Here is a 21,250-nt window from a genome sequence, read left to right as displayed (position 1 = left end):
CAACATTACCACCTCCAACCACCCTTTGGTGACAAAGGGCAGCTCTGGCAGAATCCAGCCCTCACCAGAAATGTATTGGCAAGTGACAATACGGACAGTGTTCTGACACCTATCATACAAGGACAGAACAGCCCATATTACAGGGTTTGGTACCCCAAATACCTGGAGCATCCTCCACAGGATTCCCTGCGGGACACTGTCGAATGCCTTCTTACACAAAACACAAAAAACATGTAGCAGGCTTGTTGGAGATTATTCCATGCGCCCTCAAGGACCCTGCTGATGGCATGGAGCTGGGCCACTGTTCCACGACCAGGATGTAAATCACACTGATCCCCCTTTTTAAGGAGGGGGATCACTACCCCAGTGTGCTAATCCAGAGGCACAACCCCTGCCTTCCACATGGTGCTGCAGAGACATGTCAGCCAGGACAGCCCTACAACATTCATCCACCGCTGGGGCCCTGCCACCCAGGAGCTTTTTGACTACCTAGACAACTGCAGCCCCAGAAGTAGGAGAGTCCACCCCAAAGTTCCCGGTCTCCGCTTCCTCATTGAAGGTGTATCGTCAGGCTTGAGGAGACCTTGAAAGAATTCCTTCCATTGATCCACAACATCCCAGATCAAGGTTAGCAGCCCACCATCCCTACTGTAAAAGTCCCCAACCAAAGTCATTCTCCATGGCCTAACTGAACTCCACCCACGCCTGAGATTTTGCCTTGCCAACCGCCACAGCTGCATACCACCTGTCCTGCTGATACCTGTCAGCTGCCTATGAAACCCCACTGGGGCTAGAAAGGCTCAGCAAGAGAGCTCCTTCTTCAGCTTGACGTGATCCCTCACTGCTGGGGTCCACCAATGGGTTTGGGGGTTACTGCCTTGACAGGCACCGACTACTTTACGGCCACAGCTCCAGTCTGCCATCTTGACAAGATGTGAGTGGAACACAGCCCACTCGCACGCAATTATCGCAGTCTCCCTTGGGACGTGGTTGAAGCTGTGCTGGAGGTGGGTGTTGCAACTCTCTCTGACAGGGGACTTTGTCAGACGGTCCCAATAGACCTTAACTTTATGTTTGGATCTGACTGGGTCTGACCAGCATCCTCCCACATCATCAGAGCCAGCTCACCACCAGATGGTGATCAGTTGACAACTCCAATCGTCTCTTGACTCATGTGACCAGAACGTGGAGCTTCAAGTCTGACAAGACCAGAGTTGATCATTAAACTGCTTTCAAAGTTTTGTTGGTGCCAGGTGCACATGTTCACAATCTTTATGTCTGAACATAGACAGTCCATGATGAGAACAGAAGTTCTGTAACAAGACAACACTCGTGCACTGAAGAGGAGGACAGTTCCTCTCAATCACCTCTTTCCAGGTACCACTGTCACTGCCCATGTGAGCATTGTCTAGCAGCCCCCCTTGGGACTTCAAAAAGGGTGGGTAGTCTGAACTGGTGTGGGCTGCAAAGGCACACAAAACAGTCAGAACCTGGTCCCCAACTGAAAGGCAGAGGGAGGCTACCCTCTCATCCACCGGGTTGAACCCCAACATACAGGCGGTGAGTCGGGGGGCAATCAGCATGCCTAACCTGCCTGGTGCCTCTCACTGGGGGCACTGGGGGTGAGGTGAGTCTGACTATATCACTATATCATCTCAGTCTCGAGTACCAGCTCAGGTTCCTTCCCCAATGGAGAGGTAATAAATTGCCAAGGTTCCCCCACCTTGGTCCCCACCCAGCTCACATTGCACCCTTTGCCCCTCCTATGGGTTGTGAACCCAAGGAAAAGGGGGCCCATGATGTCCTTTCGGGTTTAACCCAGCTGAGCCCCTTTGTGAATGCTCAGTGACCAGGCACATATAATATCGAACCCCATTTGCAGACCTGGCTCCAAGGAGGGACCCCTGTGACCTGCGTCTGGGCAAGAGAAAACGTGTTGGTATTTTTCTTTCTTCATCATTGGGGTCATCAACCTAACAGGGACGTAAAGACCGTTATGTCTTAGCCCCTTGGATCACTGGGATACGCAAACCCCTCCACCATGATAAGGTGGTGGCTCTGACCTTATCTCCAAAACATCTAGCATGCGCTGCCACTCTGATGGACTTATTTCTGATTCCATCCATCTTTGTCACTCCTAAGCCTCAACATCTCTGCTGCCTCCGGGTAGATCATCAGAAGCAATTGCATTTCTACCCATCATCCTCTTCAATGCCCCCCTCACTTCACCTTTTCTGATCTTTGCCACATTGTGGTCCACAACTGCCCCTTTGCCCTCTTTCATTTTCCTCATTCATCAGCTCCTCAATGTAATCTTTACATTTTCCAGTCACTCTTCTAGCACCTGCTAATACATTTCCCTATATCCTTAAGCACCCAAACCCGCTGCACTTCTGTTCCATCTTGAACTGTCTGTTCATAAACCATTCTCCCTTCTTACTATCCAACCTGGCATACAAGTCATCATGGACCCTTTCTTTGGCCTTTGCCACAGCTACCCTCGCTTGTGCGGCATCTCCCTGTATTTTTGTCTGCTCTTTTCAGTCTCCATAGTGTTCCACTTCTTCTTTGTGATCTTGAACCTCTTCATTCCACCACCAAGTCTCCTAGTGTACTTTTTTTTCAGACAACACACTGAGTACTCTCCTACGCATCGGCCTGATTACCGTATTTTCTGCACTATAAGGCGCACATAAAAGGCTTTCATTGTCTCAAAAACCGACAGTATGCCTTATAATCTGGTGCGACTTATATATGGATCAATATTGAGCCGCAAGAGGTCTTGCAACTATGGGAAGCAGCCACCGACTTAATTTTCTCCAGTAGAAGAAGTAGCATGCTGGGATATATGACTGCGCGAACCGTGCATTTTAATTTCGATTTGTGTGTGTGTGTGTGTGTGTGTGTGTGTGTGTGTGTGCGTGTGTAAAGACCCCAAAATGCTTACGTCGGAGAGTTTAAACTCAAGGCTATCAGTCATGCAGTAGAACATAGGAATAGAGCAGCAGTGAGAGAATTCAACATTAACGAAATAAATGGTACGGAAGTGGAGGAAGCAACAAGATGACGTGCGCCAAGTAAAGAAGACCAAACAGAGTTTCTGAGGGAACAAAGCGAGATGGCTAGAGTTAGACGACAACTTGAACAGAGGGTTTTTGAACAGAGAGACGCAAGTAGAAGTGTCACCAGTCACTATTCGAATGAAGGCAACAGTGCTAGCTCGTGAACTTAACATCAATGAATTTAGAGACGGTCCTTCTTGGTGCTTTTGTTTTATGAAACACTTTGAGCTGTGACAAATTGAGTTGGAAATACATTGTTTTCAACAAAGGCGGCGCAAATACCAGTAAGAGCTACCGGTACGTACAGTACCGTATTGTGAATGCACAAACTTGTTTTGGGAGTGAACAGAGTTGCCAGAACATTGTTTTTTTTATTATATTTATACGGTTGACTGACTTATCTGACTGTTTTGTTGACATTCCCTTTAGCGCAGCTCCATTTAGTGGATGCATAATGCAACCCCAGCCACTACTGTAGTTTTTATTCTATGCGCCTTATAGTGTGGAAAATACGGTTCATTAGTTGTAGCTGTCCAGCCACGCAGAGCCATCCTCTATCAGCTCCTCCCTTAAAACCATACAACACTCCATCCTATTCAGCGACAACCACTTCATCCTCTTTTCTACCTTCGTCCTCTTTATCATCTTTCTTAACAGTCGTCCAACTGCTCTTACAAGTTATCATTTGTAACTGTTCATTTGGAAAAAAAGTATCCACCACAGCCATTTCCATCATTTTTCAAAGTTTACCACCATCTGTCCCCCCTTGTTCCTATCCTGGATATCAAACCTACCCATCACCTCTATTGCCTGCCCCAATGTGTCCATTGCAGTCTGCACCAGTCACCACTTCCTTGCCTGTGGGGCTATTCAGTATCACTGCATTTAATTCAACCCAGAATGTTTCCTTCTCTTCTTACTCTCTGTGGGTATTGCCAGTAGCAACATTACACCTTCAATATTTAGCCTCAGACTCATCACTTTATCTGACTCTACACTTCCAGATCATTCCTAGCAAACTCCACCTTCAAGATTACTCCTACTCCACCTCTCTTTTTATCCGTACCATGATAGACCAACTTTGCGTCAAAGCTTCTAGCCTTGCCACCTTTCCACCAGATCTCCTTGCTACATAGTAGATCAACCTACCTTCTCTGCCTCATGTCAACCAACTCTAGCTTTTCCTGTCAATATAATAACAGTCCCTACTCATAGTCTCAAACTCTTGCCTTTTCCCCTTCTGCCTCTGGTTCTGAACACACATTTCTCCAGTCCCTCTTTAAGTGACTGTAGCCCAGGTTTTCGGCACCACTCGTAGTCGTTTTTAACCCAGACTTCGACCGATCAGGTATGGAAGTTATATTGTTTAACACTGGGTGCCCTTTCTGACATAACTGCTCCCCCCGCAACCAACCAATCCAGGCTTGGGACTGGCTCAAAAAGACACTGACTTTTGCCCCCCTGAGACTATATTATTGTCACTTTGTATGCAATTGAGATATGTATTCTTTCAATGGCAAATGAGCTCATGTTCATTAAATTGTCTCATTTCATTTTAAATAATGAACAAATACCATCAGAAAAATGGCAATTAATGACTTGAAAATAATCATCTCAAAAATCAGAAAATCAGACTTGAAATGCAAAATTAAGGGGACTGTTTTTATATTGTTGCCAAACTTTTCTGATATAGTTACTGGAAGAAAATCACATGGATATCACTTCTTTTTTCACAATGTGAATGAAATAGAGAGGTATTGAACAGAATGTAGTCTTGAACACATAGTAGTTCTTTATGTAAGGCCCCCCTTTTCCCATGTTTTTGCCAAAAGCACTTCTGAAAACTATTTTAGATTCTGGCAGTCATAAGACATGCTGCTTTTCGCATGGGGAGGCAAATATAACTTGATTTCATCATGAAAGACTCCCCTTGTTGCTCCACCATTTTGATCTATGTGCGGAGTCAGCGCTAGCATAGTTAGAGGCACTTCTTTAATGTGGAACAGCATTCTAATGACAACTTAATAATGTTAGAAACTTTTTATTTGTCTCCTGTGGGTACAAAGGGAAGTGGTCAAAACAATGCTATTAAATGAGCTGACGCAGGAGTTGTGCCGTCATAAATGTGGTGTGAGACCTGAGCTGGATGTTCTGTGCATGAGTGTTCCTTTGTAATTATAACAGATTTAACTGGATTAGCATCCCAACATTCTCAGGTGGTGCAGATAAGCATGTTAATTTTCAACTTACTGGCAAACTTATATTAGGTAACAGGTGTTAGATATAAAGCAAATATAGCTGTACATATAGCTTAACATATTGACATACCAAATGTAAACTGGTCAGATGCTGTGTATAATATGCATGATCAGACTGAATTGTGGTATAGGAACATTGTTTTTTCATCACAATTAAAGGTGATTTGTTTGTGAGTATTATTACGAGTATTGAGAGTATTATTGGAATGGAAGCCTTTTGATGTGTACATACTGGAGAGCAGTGGAGTAAATGTTTCTTCATTGTGATCATGTTCTATTGACTCACAGTGCTTTTGATGAGGGCAATGAAGTATATCCAGACGTGTTTGCATGCTGACAGTGCTCAGGCTGACATATGTTCCTACCATATGTTTACAAGATGATTGGTATGCAGTTGGTTAATCGGATCTGCCACACAAAAACAACACACGCAGTCTCAGAGAACCTATCGGGTTATCTTACTGCTTAATCCTTCCCTTGCACATCAAGCTCAGAGCTCCACCCCAATTTTCCGCCACACAATCATGCTTAATGGCTTATTCACAATACCCACCACCAAGCTTTCTCTTTCTTTCATACACTTCTGGAGCATGTTGATTGATTGGAATTCCTTTGGTAATTTCTTGTCTTTTGTCGTTACTGAGCTTGACTTCTTTCTCTTCTTTCCTTCAGTTCCTAAAATGTGCTGTTGTGACTGAAGTAGAGAAGGGATTTGGGGGACTGTTAGAGACGTCTTTAACTTTTCCTCTTTTTCTTTCGGCTGTTTCCTTCAGGGGGTTGACACAATGAACCATCTGTATCTTTCTCACTCTTTTCTCTGCATCCTCTTTTCTCACACCAACTAACTTCATGTCCTCTTTCACTCAATCCATAAATCTCTTTGGTCTTCCTGAAGGCCGCCTGCTTGATCCAACATCAGAATCCCGCTTAAAGTATGTTCATGATCCTCTGTATATTTCTAAACCATCACAGTCTGCCCTCTCTGACTTTATCTCCAAAACATTCAACATATTCTATTCATTTGACGTCCTCATTTATGATCCTATCCATCTTTGTCGTGGCTTGTCGTTGCCACAACCAGAAGATTTTGACAAGTATTCACCATGACCTGGATGACTGAGAACCTCCAAGGATGTTTATCTGACACTCTTGTCATCTCCAGAACATTCTTAACCACCTTCTCCTTCAAGATAGCTCCTAGTGTGTTTTTCTACCCATCAGTACTATGATAGGACAACTTAAGTTCTACTCCTAAGCTTCTAGCTTTCCTATGCTTCTAGCTTTCCTACCTTTCAATCTGGTATCCTCGAAACACAGTATATTCGCTGCAGTGGCGTGCGGTGAGGTTCATGGCTAGTGAGGCACAGATGTCATCACTGCACGTCTCTTCCTCATATTTGAACAGTAAATTTGACATTCTTTAAGCGATTTTGGGAAAAAAAAAATAAAAATGGGGAAGCTATATGGAAAATAACTTGATAGTACAAATCACTGAATAAATATAACCATTTAATTTATTTTTTCATTTTGCATTTTTTTCTTTCCGTAATGACAGGGGAGGCCCGGCCTCCCTGCCTCTACTGACTGCACGTCACTGATTCACTGCTCTCCTCTACATCATGCCAACAAACACGAACATTTCTCCTCACAGTACCAGCATTCAAAAGTCCCAGCCTCTTGCCTTTCTCTTCACTCTCTGCCTACGCACATGCCTTCCTCCTCTTCCTCTTCAAACCACAGTTGCTCATGTTCCATTAGTACCCTGTAGGTTATCAGCTCAGCTGACGGATGTTGTTATTCCAGGCCTCAATCTATATGGATAAAAGTCAGAGGTTGATTTGTGTACTTGGTTATGGGTTTTTGTCAGATGCCTCTCCTGGCACAACCCTTTGCATTTATCAGGGCTTGGGACGGTTAGGGAAGACACTGGCTTCTGCCCTCCCAAGGGCTACATTAATTTCAGTTAAAGAGTAAATAAATGATTTGTTTTTGTTTTTTTGTCCAAGTAATTTGTCTAAACTTTTCAGAAAAGCCACACATTGCACATTTACACATTCTTAACATATGCAGAATTCCTGACAAGCTTCAAAAATACTTAATTTTGAAACCATTGGGAAGAGCAAATTTTTGTGAACTTATTTCAAACCAACATAAAAATGTGTTTTGTACAGTTGAAGTTAATCTTTTTTGGATTAAACTCAACTGATGAATTATTATAATCCCGTGGTTCTGTTTGGCCAATTTAATCAAACTAAGAAAATCTGAGATTGTCGAGGTAAGAAATCAAGTCCAGTTTTGATTTTGACAGATTTTGACAAGATCTGCTATGACCTGGGTGACTGACAACCTCCACAGAAAAACAACACAATAATTGCTCATATCAAAAATCAATTATATGATAATAAATATGATATAATAAAATTGGAATACAATAAAATAGTAGTAGTGTTTTTTAAAAAGTACATTTGCATTGAGAATAATTCATTGTTAAGCATATTCAGCTTTCTGTGAACAGTGTTTTTATAGAGCTATGTGTCTTAACCAGGACTTTTAATTCTATTTCAAATGTCGTCGTCAGCCTCCTTGATCTGCCTCCTTATTGTGGTGGAGGGCTTTGCACGTCTCAGTGATCCCTGGAGCTACGTTGTTGGGGGCTTTGCTCCTAGAAGGGTCACCCAAGGCAACCAGGTCCCAGGCGAGTGACTAGGAAAAGTGCATATCAGAAGACCCCTTAAGATGAAGGGTGCAATTGGAACCAGTTTTCCCCCGCCTAGACACGCAGATGCTGGCTTTGGGTACATGGAATGTCACCTCTCGGGCAGGGAAGGAGCCCAATCTGGTGTGTTAGGCTGAGATACTGACTAGATGTAGTTGGACTCAGCTTGACGCACAGCTTGCGGTCTGAAACTAAGCCTCTTCAGAGGACTGGACTCTTTTTTTACTCTGGAGTTGCCCCCAGTGAAAGGCGCTGGCCAGGTGTGGGCATATTGATTGCCCCTCGACTCAGCACCTGCACTAGGGAGGAGTTCAGGGAGACCATGGAGAATGACATGGGGTGGATGAGGTCTGCCCTGGGTTCCTCAAGGCTCTGGATGTTTAGGGCTTTCCTGGCTGACACACCTCTGCAGCACTGTGTGGATGTCAGGGACAGTGTGAATGGATTGACAGACAGGCATGGTGATCCCCCTTTTTATAAAGGGGATGAGGATCAGCATCTTCAAATCCGAGACCATGTTGCTCAACCATAAATATGTGGCGTGCCTACTCCGGGTCAGGTAAGAGGTCCTGCCCCAAGTGGAGGAGTTCGAGTATCTTGGGGTCTTGTTCATGAGAGAGGGAAGGATGAAGTGGCCATTTGACAGGTGGATTGGTGCAGCGTCTGTGGTGATGTGGACTCTGTACTGGTCTGCCCTGGTGAAGAGGGAGCTGAGCCAGAAAGCAAAGCTCTCAATTTACTGGTCGATCTACATTCCTACCCTCACCTATGGTCACGAGCTGTGGATAGTCACCGAAAGAACAAGATTGCGGATACAAGCGCCTGAAATCAGTTTTCTCCATAGGGTGGCTGAACTCTTCTTTGGGTGAGAAGTTTGGCCATCCGGGAGGGCCTTAGAGTAGAGTCACTGCTCGTCTGCATAGAGAGGAGTCAGATGAGGTGGCTCGGGCATCTGGTCAGGATGCCGCCTGGACGCCTCCTGGGGTAAGTATTTCTGGCATGTCCATCTGGGAGGAGGCCATGGGGAAGACCCAGAACACACTGGAGAGACTATGTCTCTAGGCTGGCCTGGGAACGCCTTGGGATCCCCACAGAGAGCTTGACCATATGGCTGGGAAGAGGGAAGTCTGGGCCGCTCTTAGCTGCTGGCCTTGCAACCCAACTTCAGATAAGCGCTGGATGGATGGATGGATGGATGGATATTGTAGTTGACTGAGTTTGTAACGACACATACTCTATGTAATGGCAAAGAAAAAAAACAATAATACATGTCACTAAAAGCATTTCACACCTAGGCCTTCAGTAGTGCTTCATTTATCTATCCACCCCTCAATAACTGTTTTATGGCTATCAAAAACATCTCCTTCTGCAGCTGTTACATTGCAGAGATAACTGTTGTAGCCCCAATAAATGCTGTTGCTGAAAATTCTGATTATTTGTACACAAAATCTATCGCCTTTTCTTTCCTTAAAAAGAGTTCAGTTACTGTGTCGTAGAGATCATCCGTGGGCTTCAACCGTGCCATCAAGAAGTCATTTTCTATTGCAATCAAAGCTAATGGTGAAAGTTGAGCCTGCCGGGTTGTATTTGTGGCATAAGTTTTAATTTGCTTTAGAGCTGAAAATGTTTGTTCGACAGAAGCAGTGGACATGGGGATGATCAGCACCACATACACTAATGTGTACAGCTGCCCCATGCTCTCACTCAGATTTTTCTGAAGATCAATGAAAGTGAAGATCAATGGGAGAATTTCCTGTAAAATCATCCATAATGTAAATTACAGTCAGTTCTGTTTGAGGCCGAGACAGATTGAAAAGTGTTCCGTGGCTCGGTGTTTATTGATGAAGATGAAATTTTTCTTGTCTTCCTGAAACTTCTGGGGGTCGAGGAGGGTGACAAACATCAGTTTTTGTGGTCTTTAAATGGTCTGTGTCTGGCAAATGACATTGTCCAGAATCCTGCCATGGAGTTCATTGTAGCTCGCAGGGATCTTGCGCTTGACCTCTATATGTGCTTGAAGCGGCTGCAATGCATTCAGTGGCCTCACAGAGTTCCCTGTATTAGATTCTTTCTAGCACAACGGTGTCACAGAACTCCTTTACTCTAGCCAATGGTCTAACCTCAATTGGTGACAATTAACAAGCACTCCAGGCAATACAATTTGCAGTGTTCCTTGGAGCCTGTGAGCTAGAGATACTGGTATGCTCATAGTTAGCGGACTGAAAGTGACAAAAAAATAATTTTCCTCACTGTAACAGGCCTGCTAGCTTTGCCTGACCTATAACGATCTTCTGCTTTTCTTGAAAAGTTTGTCTTGAAAATGGTTTCGACAGTAAATCTGCAACCACATCAATTTCTTCTATTCCTTCAGCCATCATGGGTTGACAAATTAGCTATTTTATCAACACAACTGTATTTGTGTTCGTGCAGCTCGCTACAGATGCAGTCTGCTAGCTCTGGCTTGTGCAGTCTCTGATGATCCAGTCAAAGGGCATGTGACAAGCTAACGTTACCATACCCTTCTAGAAGGCCTTGGTGTTGCAACTCAAAATCTGATTGGTTGAAGCAACAGTTTCATCAACACTTGTTTTTTGCTAGAGCGCAAAATTGAAAGCCAGACACATCCAACATCTAACAGCAACTGATACTAACTGTGGAAAAGGAAATTTAGGTTCTGGGGATTGATACCTATATTTTTATTCTGGTAAAGCTCATTAATTTGTGTTGATGTAGCTTGTGTCTGATGGTAAAACTTAACAAAATCATTATCCTCTTTGTGCTGGGATGTGTATGAAGTTCCCAGATGATACTGATCAGTCAGTTTTGACTTTTTGAAGTAGTAGTAAATGTTATTTGAGTTCTTGCATTCCTATTGATTTGTGCAGTTTACCAATCATTGATCCATCTAATAGTACTCTCAGGTTTTTCTTAGGCCTTTGTGTCCTTACATTTACAGTATACACTATACTATCTCTCCAAAGTACTCAAATAACGAAAAGTGAAATATCAGTGGAACTATTTTAACCCACGGCCTTTTTGAGGAAATGCTTTTGTTTAATGATATTTTGTATTATTATCTTTGAATATTTTGATTGAGGATTCTATCAAGATCTAATTTTTCTGTTTGTCATATTCACTAACATAGTGGTGGCAGTAGTTTGAAAGAGTAGTATAAACATGCTAAAAAAAATAAAGGGGAACACTTAAACAATGCAATATAACTCCAAGTCAATCACACTTCTGTGAAATCAATCTATTCACTTCAGAGGCAATAGCATTTGTGAACAGCAGTATGGCTGCATGCCTTGAAAGAGTACTACAGATGCAGTATTTGCTTTGAGAATGCTAATAGAGAAGTACAGAGAAGGCCAGAGGGAGCTGCATTGTGTTTTTGTAGACCTAGAAAAAGCATATGACAGGGTGCCAAGAGAGGAGCTAATGTAATGTATGAGGAACTCTGGAGTGGCAGAGAAGTATGTTAGATTGGCACAGGACACGTATGCTACCTGTGAGACAGTGGTGCGATGTTGGGGTAACAGAGAAGTTCAAGGCGGAGGTGAGACTCCATCAGGGATCAGCTCTGAGACCCTTCTTGTTTGCAGTAGTGATGGACAGGCTGACAGATGAGGTTAGACAGGAATCTCCATGGACCAGGATGTTTGCATATGACATTATGATCTGCGATGAGAGCAGAGAACAGGTTGAGGAAAACCTAGAGAGGTGGAGGTATGCTCTGGAAAGTAGAGGAATGAAAGTGAGTTGCAGCAAGACAGAGTATATGTGTATGAAATGGAGATCAAGGGAGTTGAGATCAAGAAGTTAGAGGATTTCAGGTACTTGGGGTCAACAGTCCAGAGCAACAGAGTGAGCAAAAGTGGTGAAGTGACGGGTTCAAGCAGGTTGGAATGGGTGGAAAATGTGTCAGGGGTTCTATGTGTTAGAAGGCTATCAGTGATTTGGTGAGACCAGCAATGCTATATGGACTAAAAACAGTTACAATGACAAAAAGACAGGAGGCAGAACTAGAGGTCACAGAGATGAACCCAGAATGGATCGGATCAGGAATGAGTCTATCAGAGGAACAGCACATGTTAGATGTTTTGCAGAGAAGGTCAGAGAAGCCAGACTGAGATGGTTCGGTCATGTACAAAGGAGGGATAGTGAATATATTGGTAGACGGATGCTAGAATCTGAGCTGTCAGGCAGGGGGTTTACAGGAAGACCAAGGAGAAGATTTATGGGCGTAGTGAGAGAGGATATGGAAGTAGTTGGTGTGAGAGAGGTAGATACAGAGACTAGGGTTACATGGAGAAAGTTGATTCGCTGTGACGACCCCTGAAAAGAAAAGCCGAAAGAAGAAGAAGACTTTGTTCTTTACATAGTTGAATGTGCTGACAATAAAATCACATAAATATTAACACTGGAAATGAAAAGCTTCTGGCCTTACTATGTGTCAGAAGATGCTATGTGTCTTGTAACCGTACCCACCTTCCTTCCCTGCATCATGTCGACCAACTCTCTACCTTTTCCTGTCATAGTCCCAATATTCTAAGTCCCTACTCTCATTTCCAGGCTCTTTCCTTACCTCTTCTCTCTCTGCTTCCGAACACGCCCTCCTTCTCTCCTTTTTTGACCTACAGTAGCCCAGTTTCCATTGGTTTCCTGTAGGTCATCAGAACCAATTGCGGTCGTTGTATACCTGGTCCTCGACTGATCCGGTATGATCTTGTTATTATGGTTGATTTGCATGTTTGGTTTTGGCAAAAGTTTTATACCGAATGCTCTTCCTGATGCAACCCTTCTGCATTTATCTGGGCTTGGGACTGGCTCAGAGAGACGCTGCTCCGTGCCCCCTCCGAGGCTGGCTCGGGTGGACATTGGCCAGTGCCATCCTGAGGCTGCATTATGTAAAGAACAAAGTATTTAATAAGTATATTTATGTAGTATGATCTAGGATGTGTTATTTTTGTGTTACCTTTATTTTTTTGAGCAGTGTACATGTTTTTCAATATTTTCTATTGGTACTTTTCACTTGCCTGCATGTTAATTTTGTCGTATAATTTTGTGTTTTCTACTGCCTCAGTGATAACCTTGGCTGACTGTTGACCCTGTCACTGTCAGTATTTGTAGGTCTCTTGCTTTGATCCTGTCTGTGAGCTGGGCTGACATTTGGTCAGGCAGGATTAGAAATCTTGATCACTTTAAAGAGCTGTTTTCTTTCTCAGATTAGCTATACTGGGAAACATGTCAAATATTTAGGACATGTTTTGTCATCTTGCTATAGATACAGTTGTCAATTTAAATCTTCTTTAGGAAAAAAACATAGGATCACTCTTGTCTTTTGAAACAAAACTCATGATCCTTGTTACAAACGGTTAGGTTATCAGGAAATAGACAGAACCTGCGACATTTCTCAGTATAACCTTTTTTACTACAGCAGCGATACATAAAACCAAATTGTGACATCAAATATATATATTTGTACTGTGTGTGTAGTTTAGTAATGAAAAACAAAAACATTTTACTGTATACAAGCTCCAGAGAACAAACCTTATAAGCTTTGCCATTAGGCGGCCTGCTTTCTGACTACTTTGCTTTCCAGGGATTAGTCACAAAGACACACACCATTCTCAGCACAGACCTTTCCAAGATCACAGAGATTTCCTGTTAGTAGACTGAGAGCAAAATCTACTTTTGGCTCTTGTTGTGGCCTCCAATAACCTAACTATCTATGCAGACACGACATGAGAGTAGCTTACTTTAAAGATTCCTGGCGAAGAATGTAAAACTCCACTGCTGGAGGGACATATGGTTGCATTAAAGCCTCTGTAAAGCTTTTTTATGACAACGTCTCCAACACTTTTTTTTTCTTTGAATACATTGGATTTTGTACTATTTTGGCTCTGTCCAACAATGCTGGGCTTTGATCTTGTCTGGAAAGAATGGGAATAGGCAGCTCCTTTGCGCCAAGGTCCGATCAAATCTTTACCATAAGGTATGTCACTTGCCAAGATTATGACTGTCTTGATGTGTAATTTGAGTAAAGTGTGTATATAATGTTGCCTGTATTGTTTTACAGGGTTTTTCAGTGTTTGGTGTTTCTTCTGGTGTGTTTGTATTTCCTGTCCTGTAAGGTTTTTGGAAAAAACATCCCCTCTCCTTTGGAGGGGTATTTTATATATAATTTTATGTAAGAATGTGTGTGTGTATCTAGATATATACATGTATAAAACCATACATTTTTGAAGGCTGTAATTTTAATTTTTGAATGATAGAAATGCTCCTATTGTTATGTTATCTCTCTCTCTCTCTCTCCAAATATAGATATATACACTGTACATACATATATATACAACAAAATAACAGGAATGCTCACCATGTGCAAACATGAGGTTTAAAAACCTGTAAAAACTGTTTACTTGATGTATTCCAAAGGTAAAAACTATTCAATTACCTGTCCTCATTGGTCCAAAGGCAGAGATTGTCTATTATTACTTTTATTTTAGATCTTGAATAGGGCCATACTGCACTGGTTTTGTTTTTTTTTTTGGCTATGCTAAAAAGGTTGACTGATTTGAAAACAATGCAGTCTTGGGTGCATTAAACTCAACAAGAAGTTATTCTCTTGATGGTATATCAAAACTATCCTTTACTGATAATTGAGTTTTCATTACATCAGTAACATGGATGGCAATTGGATAGTTTAAACTATACCTCGAAGGTTATGTGAACAAAACATTTGAAGTGTTGAATTTGGAGGACCATTGACGTTAACGTTTCCTATCTTAATCATATCATCTTGCACTGCAAGCCAGTAAGCCATTGTAATAATTAAATATTAACATGATTTTAACACATGTGCCCAAATCAGAAAGTCAGATTTAAAGTAGGTACATAAGGAATTACTTGAGGTTCTTTCACAGTCAAGACGGGTAATATTTTGTCAGTCATAAAACAAATAATGGGAAAGAGTTCTGTGTTTATGATGTCACTTAATTGTTTTTGATGGTCCATACTACAGTTTTTTCACTTGTCTCTCCATGGTTTTATCACAGAGTAAACTTGGCACCAAGGCAGAACCTTCCACGGATCATCCTCAAGGGAATCTTCCAAGGTGTTAAAGTGGTTCGTGGACCTGACTGGGACTGGGGCAACCAAGACGGTGAGTTACATGTTGCATCGACTGATCTCACAACTTACATGTCATTGCCAATTAAGCAGGCCTCTTATCTCCTTTCTCATGGAGCTGTACCTCAACAAGTGTTTGGTAACTCAGAACCCCTAATAACATCACGTCATTAATCCCTGTAATGTAACGTTTATATGTGTCTACTGCACCTATAATTCAGATGACTGATTGGTGTCTATCACACATGTATGATTGCCTCTTCATCTTTGTCGAGTCTTTGTTCCTCTCTTTTCAGCTGTCTTACTAGCATTGCTCAGAAAACCTAATCTGGAGCATATGTTAGGAGAGTAAAGTGGACTGTATTTATTTGCTTTTAGTTGTTCATTGGTCTATTATTTATCAACCTGCTTTCAAATTTTAATCAGGATACAAAGTTTAACTGTTGTTTTAAGTTATATTTCTACTTACTCTAAATACTAACTAGAAATACTCATTTAGAGAGGTAGATAGCTTTTCTTTTAAGGAGGAAAAGGCCTTTCATACTTCTTGTAGTGGCTGATGGAATGTTAATATGCCTTTTTTTTCCTGTCTCGGGTATGAATCTCTGAGAATAGTAACATTCCCTTTTCAGGGCCCGAACGAATGAGTCAAAATGTCCTCTTGGTGTCTTTGAAATGTATGGCCTGAGGTTTGGTTAAGTCACTTATCTGGCTTAAATCGTGTGTGCTGTAAGTGTATACATGATACTTTGAGCATTCTGAGAAAACTCCATCCCATCATGTTGTCTAATGGGTCACTGTTTTTTTCCAGTGTGTTCATGCACTGAGGCACCTTAATGACTTTGGTTGGCTCAATGGACTTTCTCAAATGACATAGCTTCATGTATGGATCAGAAATCGATATCATTGTGAACTAACAGGCCAAATCCTACCTTTCAAAGTGATTTTTTGTTTGTTGTTACTTGAAAAAGAAATTGGAATTTATGTTTTGTCTAGATGCTGAGTTCTAGAAAATGGGAGTGAATCATATTGTTATATTGTCTAATTCTTGACATGCTTTTGTCGTTTCATGATTTCCCCTCACCCTCCCATTCTGTCTAGCATGTCAATACATTTTTACAGTTTTTCTCCTGATCAAAATGCACAAAAATATGTTGCTTCTTTTATTAATGAAGAGATTTTCTTCTCCCTTTCCATTTTTTGTCTCTGCCTCACTGATGCAATAATGTTTCTTGCGTATTCAATGTGTGTTTGTGTGTATTTATGTGTGTATAGGCGGGGAGGGTAAGGTTGGGAAGGTAGTGGACATTCGAGGCTGGGACACAGAGTCTGGTCGCAGTGTGGCCAGTGTCACCTGGTCTAATGGCACAACCAATGTCTACCGAATGGGCCACAAGGGCAAGGTAGACCTAAAATATGTTTCTGATGGCCAAGGAGGCTTTTACTACAAAGATCATCTACCAAAACTTGGTAAGACAGTTTCCTGTATTCCAAACATGCATTTCTTCTAGGTCAATTTGCTATTTTCTGTACAACATAAAGAGGCTATTGAATTGTATTTCTGTGTGATACAGAAATAGGCGAATCTGTTTTACCGCTGTGCTATTGCAATTCATGTTGGTACTTGTTTCCACAGCATTTCCAGACATGTGTATATGTAGTCATAACATTTCTCTTGCTTGTTAAACCTGTTAAACTCTTATTTGACAGACAATTTACTTGATATTTTCCTAAAGTACCTACCAAGCATGAACTGTACCTCGTTAAAACAGTCCATTATATCCTAATATTAGTCTGCATTTAATCAAAGCAGAACAGGTAGTAGTGTATGACAGCTCCGTGTCCAAGCAATCAAATAAGCCACAACTCAAGCAGCTTCTTCAACAGCATGAGTCTGTTGTTTCATTACATTTTGAATGTGATGACACAGAAAAATGAAAGGCAAAATGTTTTTTTAAATTGATTTTTGAATGAATTGTAATGTAGATTGAAGATATACCATCGGGCTGTGTAGACCAAAAATATTAGTGTTACTGGTACTTCATCAGCAGGTACCTTTTGCTAATTTTTTAACATCTCCTTCCAGGAGAGCATGCAGAGCTGCAGCGCCAAGAGAGTGCTGATGGCCACTCCTTCCAGCAGGGGGATAAAGTCAAATGTCTCTTGGAGGTGGACATTCTGAGACAGATGCAGGAGGGCCACGGTGGATGGAACCCAAAAATGGCAGAGGTATGAAAGCCCTGGCTTTTGCGCCATAGGCTACTCACAGCTTACAAACAATAATGCAACAGGTTTTTCAAATCTCCCTGTTTCATTATGCCAAAGTACAAAATGTTCCTCTTTTGTTTTTTTCAACATATTACAATAAAGTTTGAGTTACATTTACTCTCAATGACTAATAACATGTGGCATGTGTCTTTTGAACCTGGCATAAAGAATATTTATGTAAGTGACTCAGATGGACTTCGGTGTGCAATGGAGTAAAAGAAAACACAGCATAACCCTAAAACCTCAGCTGCTAAAGGGAACATCCAGGTCATTCACATTCAGGGGGCTGATCTAGGGTGAAATGCCCTCTTTGTGTTTGCAGTACATTTGCCGTATTGGGGCAGTTCATAGAATCACTGACCGAGGAGATGTTAGAGTCCAGTACAGCAATAACATTCGCTGGACTTTCCATCCTGGAGCACTTACCAAGGTACAGAGTTACAGAACCTTTATATGTAAACGAATGGTCTTGCCTTTAAATGTGTAGTTCTTTCTAATCCTAACAAATATATTCATGATATGTCTTTTATTTACCAAGGTTAACACGTTTGGTGTTGGTGAACTAGTAAGAGTCCTGGAGGACATGGACAGTGTCAAGAGGCTGCAGGCAGGCCATGGGGAGTGGACAGACAGCATGGCTCCCGTATGCTTATTTAACGTTAATATTAAAGTTGCTTGCTTTACCAATTGGTGTTGGTATTTTACATCCTGTTAAGAATTCTGAGTTTCTGCCGTGCCGCAGCCCACATGACTTGCATATCATCAATCAAATGACTGTTTCATAGTATAATAAAAAACTTGAAATAATTTGGCATGCTCTTTATTACTGTGAGGACAAAAGGGGCTTGCAAGAGTTATGTACAACACTAGTGCCCAAGTCACTTAATTTCATGAAAGTATGGTTTACATAAGTGAGTATAAAGATATCCTTTTGAATACTGCCTTGTTATTTACTTAACAGGAAAAATATAGTTGTTTGTCAAGTGACAGTAAACGAAGACCTTTTAACTTGATTTTACAGAAATTTCAATCCAAGCTATTTCTTTTAAATATTCTTGTCTCATCCACGCATTCCACATCCTCCTTACTTGTTTAGGTGCTTGGCCAGGTTGGAAAGGTGCTCAAAGCATATGCAGATGGTGACCTGCGAGTGGCCTTTGGGGGCCAGACATGGACTTTCAACCCAGCCTGTCTCTCAGCCCAACCGGTGGAGGTGGACGCCAACCTCATGACAGCCGAAAACCCCAACGAATCTGGAAGTAAGACCTCTGCCGGGATGAGGGGGCTCATCACGGAAGTTCAACCCACAGTTTTACCGTCTTCTCTTTTCTGTCCTCATTTCAGCTACTCCTCTACTGTGCAAGCATCCATTAATCAATTCACAGGCATTCTTTCTGTGTCCTTGCGGCTGTGTGTGGGAAAGGTGTCTATTTCTTGAAATGTTCTTCTTCATAGTATATGAAGATCCTGTCCACTGCCCTGCTGATATTTGTCATTGCATCAGTTCCCCGCTTTTTCTTTCTTGTCACTCATTCTATTCTGTGCATGTATTCACCTTGGTGGATGGCAAATTGATTTGTCTGTGGTTGGTCGGAGTTAACCATCAGTGGGACATTTTGACTCATTCCTGTGGTTTTATTTCAAACAAAACTTGTTAACCCATCCGTCTTTGTGGTTTGCTTTTGGCCATCTGAAAGTTTTTGTGACACTATCACTTATCATGAGAATAAGATTTAAACTTGTTTATAAATATAAAAACCCTTATTTGTCCCTCTTGTCTCCCCCTTGCTCTTCACTATTCCTCCTTTTCTTCTCTTTGCTGGCCCATGCAGGTACTGTAATATCCGTGCTGGAAAAGCTGCTGTCTCAGGCTACTGAACAAGACAATCCCAGCCAGCTGGTCATTGAAGCAGCCCATGGTAGTGCCAACAAAGTGAGGGAGTTGGTGCAAAAGTATCCTGACAAGGTTAATGCAGTACTCCTACATCTATCTGTTGCAGTCTATTGCCTAGTCCAGAACTTCTTTACATAGGGACATTATTGTTCTGGACCAAAGTCACAAAATGAGATAGATAAGACAAGGGAACTTTTATACATCAAAAAAAAATTCCCAATTTTAAATCTGTTTCAGATGAGATAGTAAGCATTTTTATATGTGAATTAACTTTGTACTCCAAAGCCAAAATCACAATGCCATACCAGTGGGTTTCTAACGTTTTCCTTGGAGGATCACCAGACCAAAAATAAATTCAAAGCCAATGCAGGCTGATTCACTGGGAGTGCTGATTTTATGCTCTTGGCTTTTGCCAAGAGCATAAAATTATTATTAATATAAAATTCATATACATTTTGCAATTGGTATATATAGTTTATGATTACTGCATTTATATGAAATAATATAATAATGGCCACCCTCTGGCCACCCTCAGCGTTTAGCCAACCGCATTCGCTTGACACAGTGGCATATCTTATGATGTCATGACATTATGATGTCATGTCATATCAAATCGTAAGGCCATAATGGGCTGTGTGGTGGACACTGATGATGATAGAAGCAGCACACCCACATAAAGTATTAATGATTTAGTCAATTTAGTCAATTAATCAATACCTATGCCTTGATTCACATGACACCCTGTAGCCCCAGCATCAGGTTTTCAGAACCTGATACCATGCCAAAGAGCACAAAGAAAGCAGAAAAGCACATCAAGCACAGCTAGCAAACGAAGTCATTCTGAAAACCAAAGGAAGACTAATAAAATACAGAAGGAAACAAACAGAATCACTATTGTTATGTTTTTTTCAAATGAATATCTGACAACCTTATTCTGGAGGATTTTTCAGAAACACCACAAACAAAGGCATTTGAAACTAGTAAAGCTGTTTGGCTGAAACAAGCACTGAAGTTTACAAAGTTCACTGGATGGATGCATAGACCTTTGTACTGAAGAAAGCAAAAGAGTCCTTCAACACAAGAGCGCTTGTTTCTCACATCAGGAGGCAGTAGACCAACCTTGATCTGAATAAGAGGGAATGTGGATATGTAGATGTTGGTGAAAAATTCAATCATTTCAAGACTAATGTTTTGAGAGAGAAATGATGGAAGGCAGCCAAATCAAACAATAAAAATAATCGTTTATTAAAAAAGGCTGCACAGTGCTGTGCAATTGTACAGAAAAACTCCCATAGTTCATACTATATTTTTACATACGTAAAGTCAAAGTCAAGCGATATCAGTGTATATCTTGCATTCCCTTTTACAGTTCTGCTTTTCCAGGCTAGTGATGTGAGTACTTATTTGGATTATGCATTATCCACATGCCAATGGGATAACAGATTATGCCCAGATTATTCCAGCCACTGTAGGTTCAACTCTGTATGTGTCCACACCACTGTCATGTCTAAAATGAATCTTCACCTGGCTGTATGTTCCTGGCAGGTGGATATCAAGAACCAGGGCAAGACAGCGCTTCAGGTGGCTGCACACCAAGGTCATATTGAGGTGGTGAAGGCCCTTCTGCAAGCCAACAGCTCCATCGAGGTCAAGGATGAAGATGGAGACACTGCATTACACTACACTGCCTTTGGGTAAGCTCACAGTTTCCTTTATGCATTAGACCTTTGAGCACGAGGAGGTTTAAATATGACACTCACTGAGTCAACAACAAGATTCAAGTCTTGTGTTTAAGCCAAATGATAATTTGTATTTGTAACTGAATTTGTTCCTGTGTACAATGAAAATCCGTTCACAAAGAAAATATCTACAAACCGTTTTTCTGGCCGGTGCCATATCTTTATCACATTATCACATACTCAGT

General features: G+C 41.6%; 1 protein-coding gene across 2 annotated transcripts in view; it reads left to right on the top strand.

Annotated features, from left to right (window-relative positions):
• The window catches only part of mib2 (MIB E3 ubiquitin protein ligase 2), a 69,330-nt gene that overhangs the window by 29,000 nt on the left and 19,080 nt on the right, over window positions 1-21,250 (top strand). Inside the window, exons 1-9 of one of the 2 annotated variants that reach the window (XM_086141786.1) lie at window positions 13,500-14,031; window positions 15,092-15,198; window positions 16,440-16,634; window positions 17,251-17,393; window positions 17,755-17,862; window positions 17,971-18,075; window positions 18,529-18,691; window positions 19,265-19,398; window positions 20,872-21,020. In XM_086141786.1, the coding sequence (XP_085997912.1) occupies window positions 13,979-14,031; window positions 15,092-15,198; window positions 16,440-16,634; window positions 17,251-17,393; window positions 17,755-17,862; window positions 17,971-18,075; window positions 18,529-18,691; window positions 19,265-19,398; window positions 20,872-21,020 (1,157 nt within the window). In that variant the 5' untranslated portion in view covers window positions 13,500-13,978. Of the gene's footprint in view, window positions 1-13,499; window positions 14,032-15,091; window positions 15,199-16,439; window positions 16,635-17,250; window positions 17,394-17,754; window positions 17,863-17,970; window positions 18,076-18,528; window positions 18,692-19,264; window positions 19,399-20,871; window positions 21,021-21,250 lie in introns of those variants that run through there. The other variant, XM_086141785.1, reaches the window with a different exon arrangement.

Source organism: Fistularia commersonii, chromosome 34 (genome assembly GCF_037954325.1).
Source record: "Fistularia commersonii isolate RoL2024-O1a breed Wild chromosome 34, RoL_Fcom_v1.0, whole genome shotgun sequence".
Taxonomy (NCBI): domain Eukaryota; kingdom Metazoa; phylum Chordata; class Actinopteri; order Syngnathiformes; family Fistulariidae; genus Fistularia; species Fistularia commersonii.
This window is presented reverse-complemented; position numbering and strand designations above follow the sequence as displayed.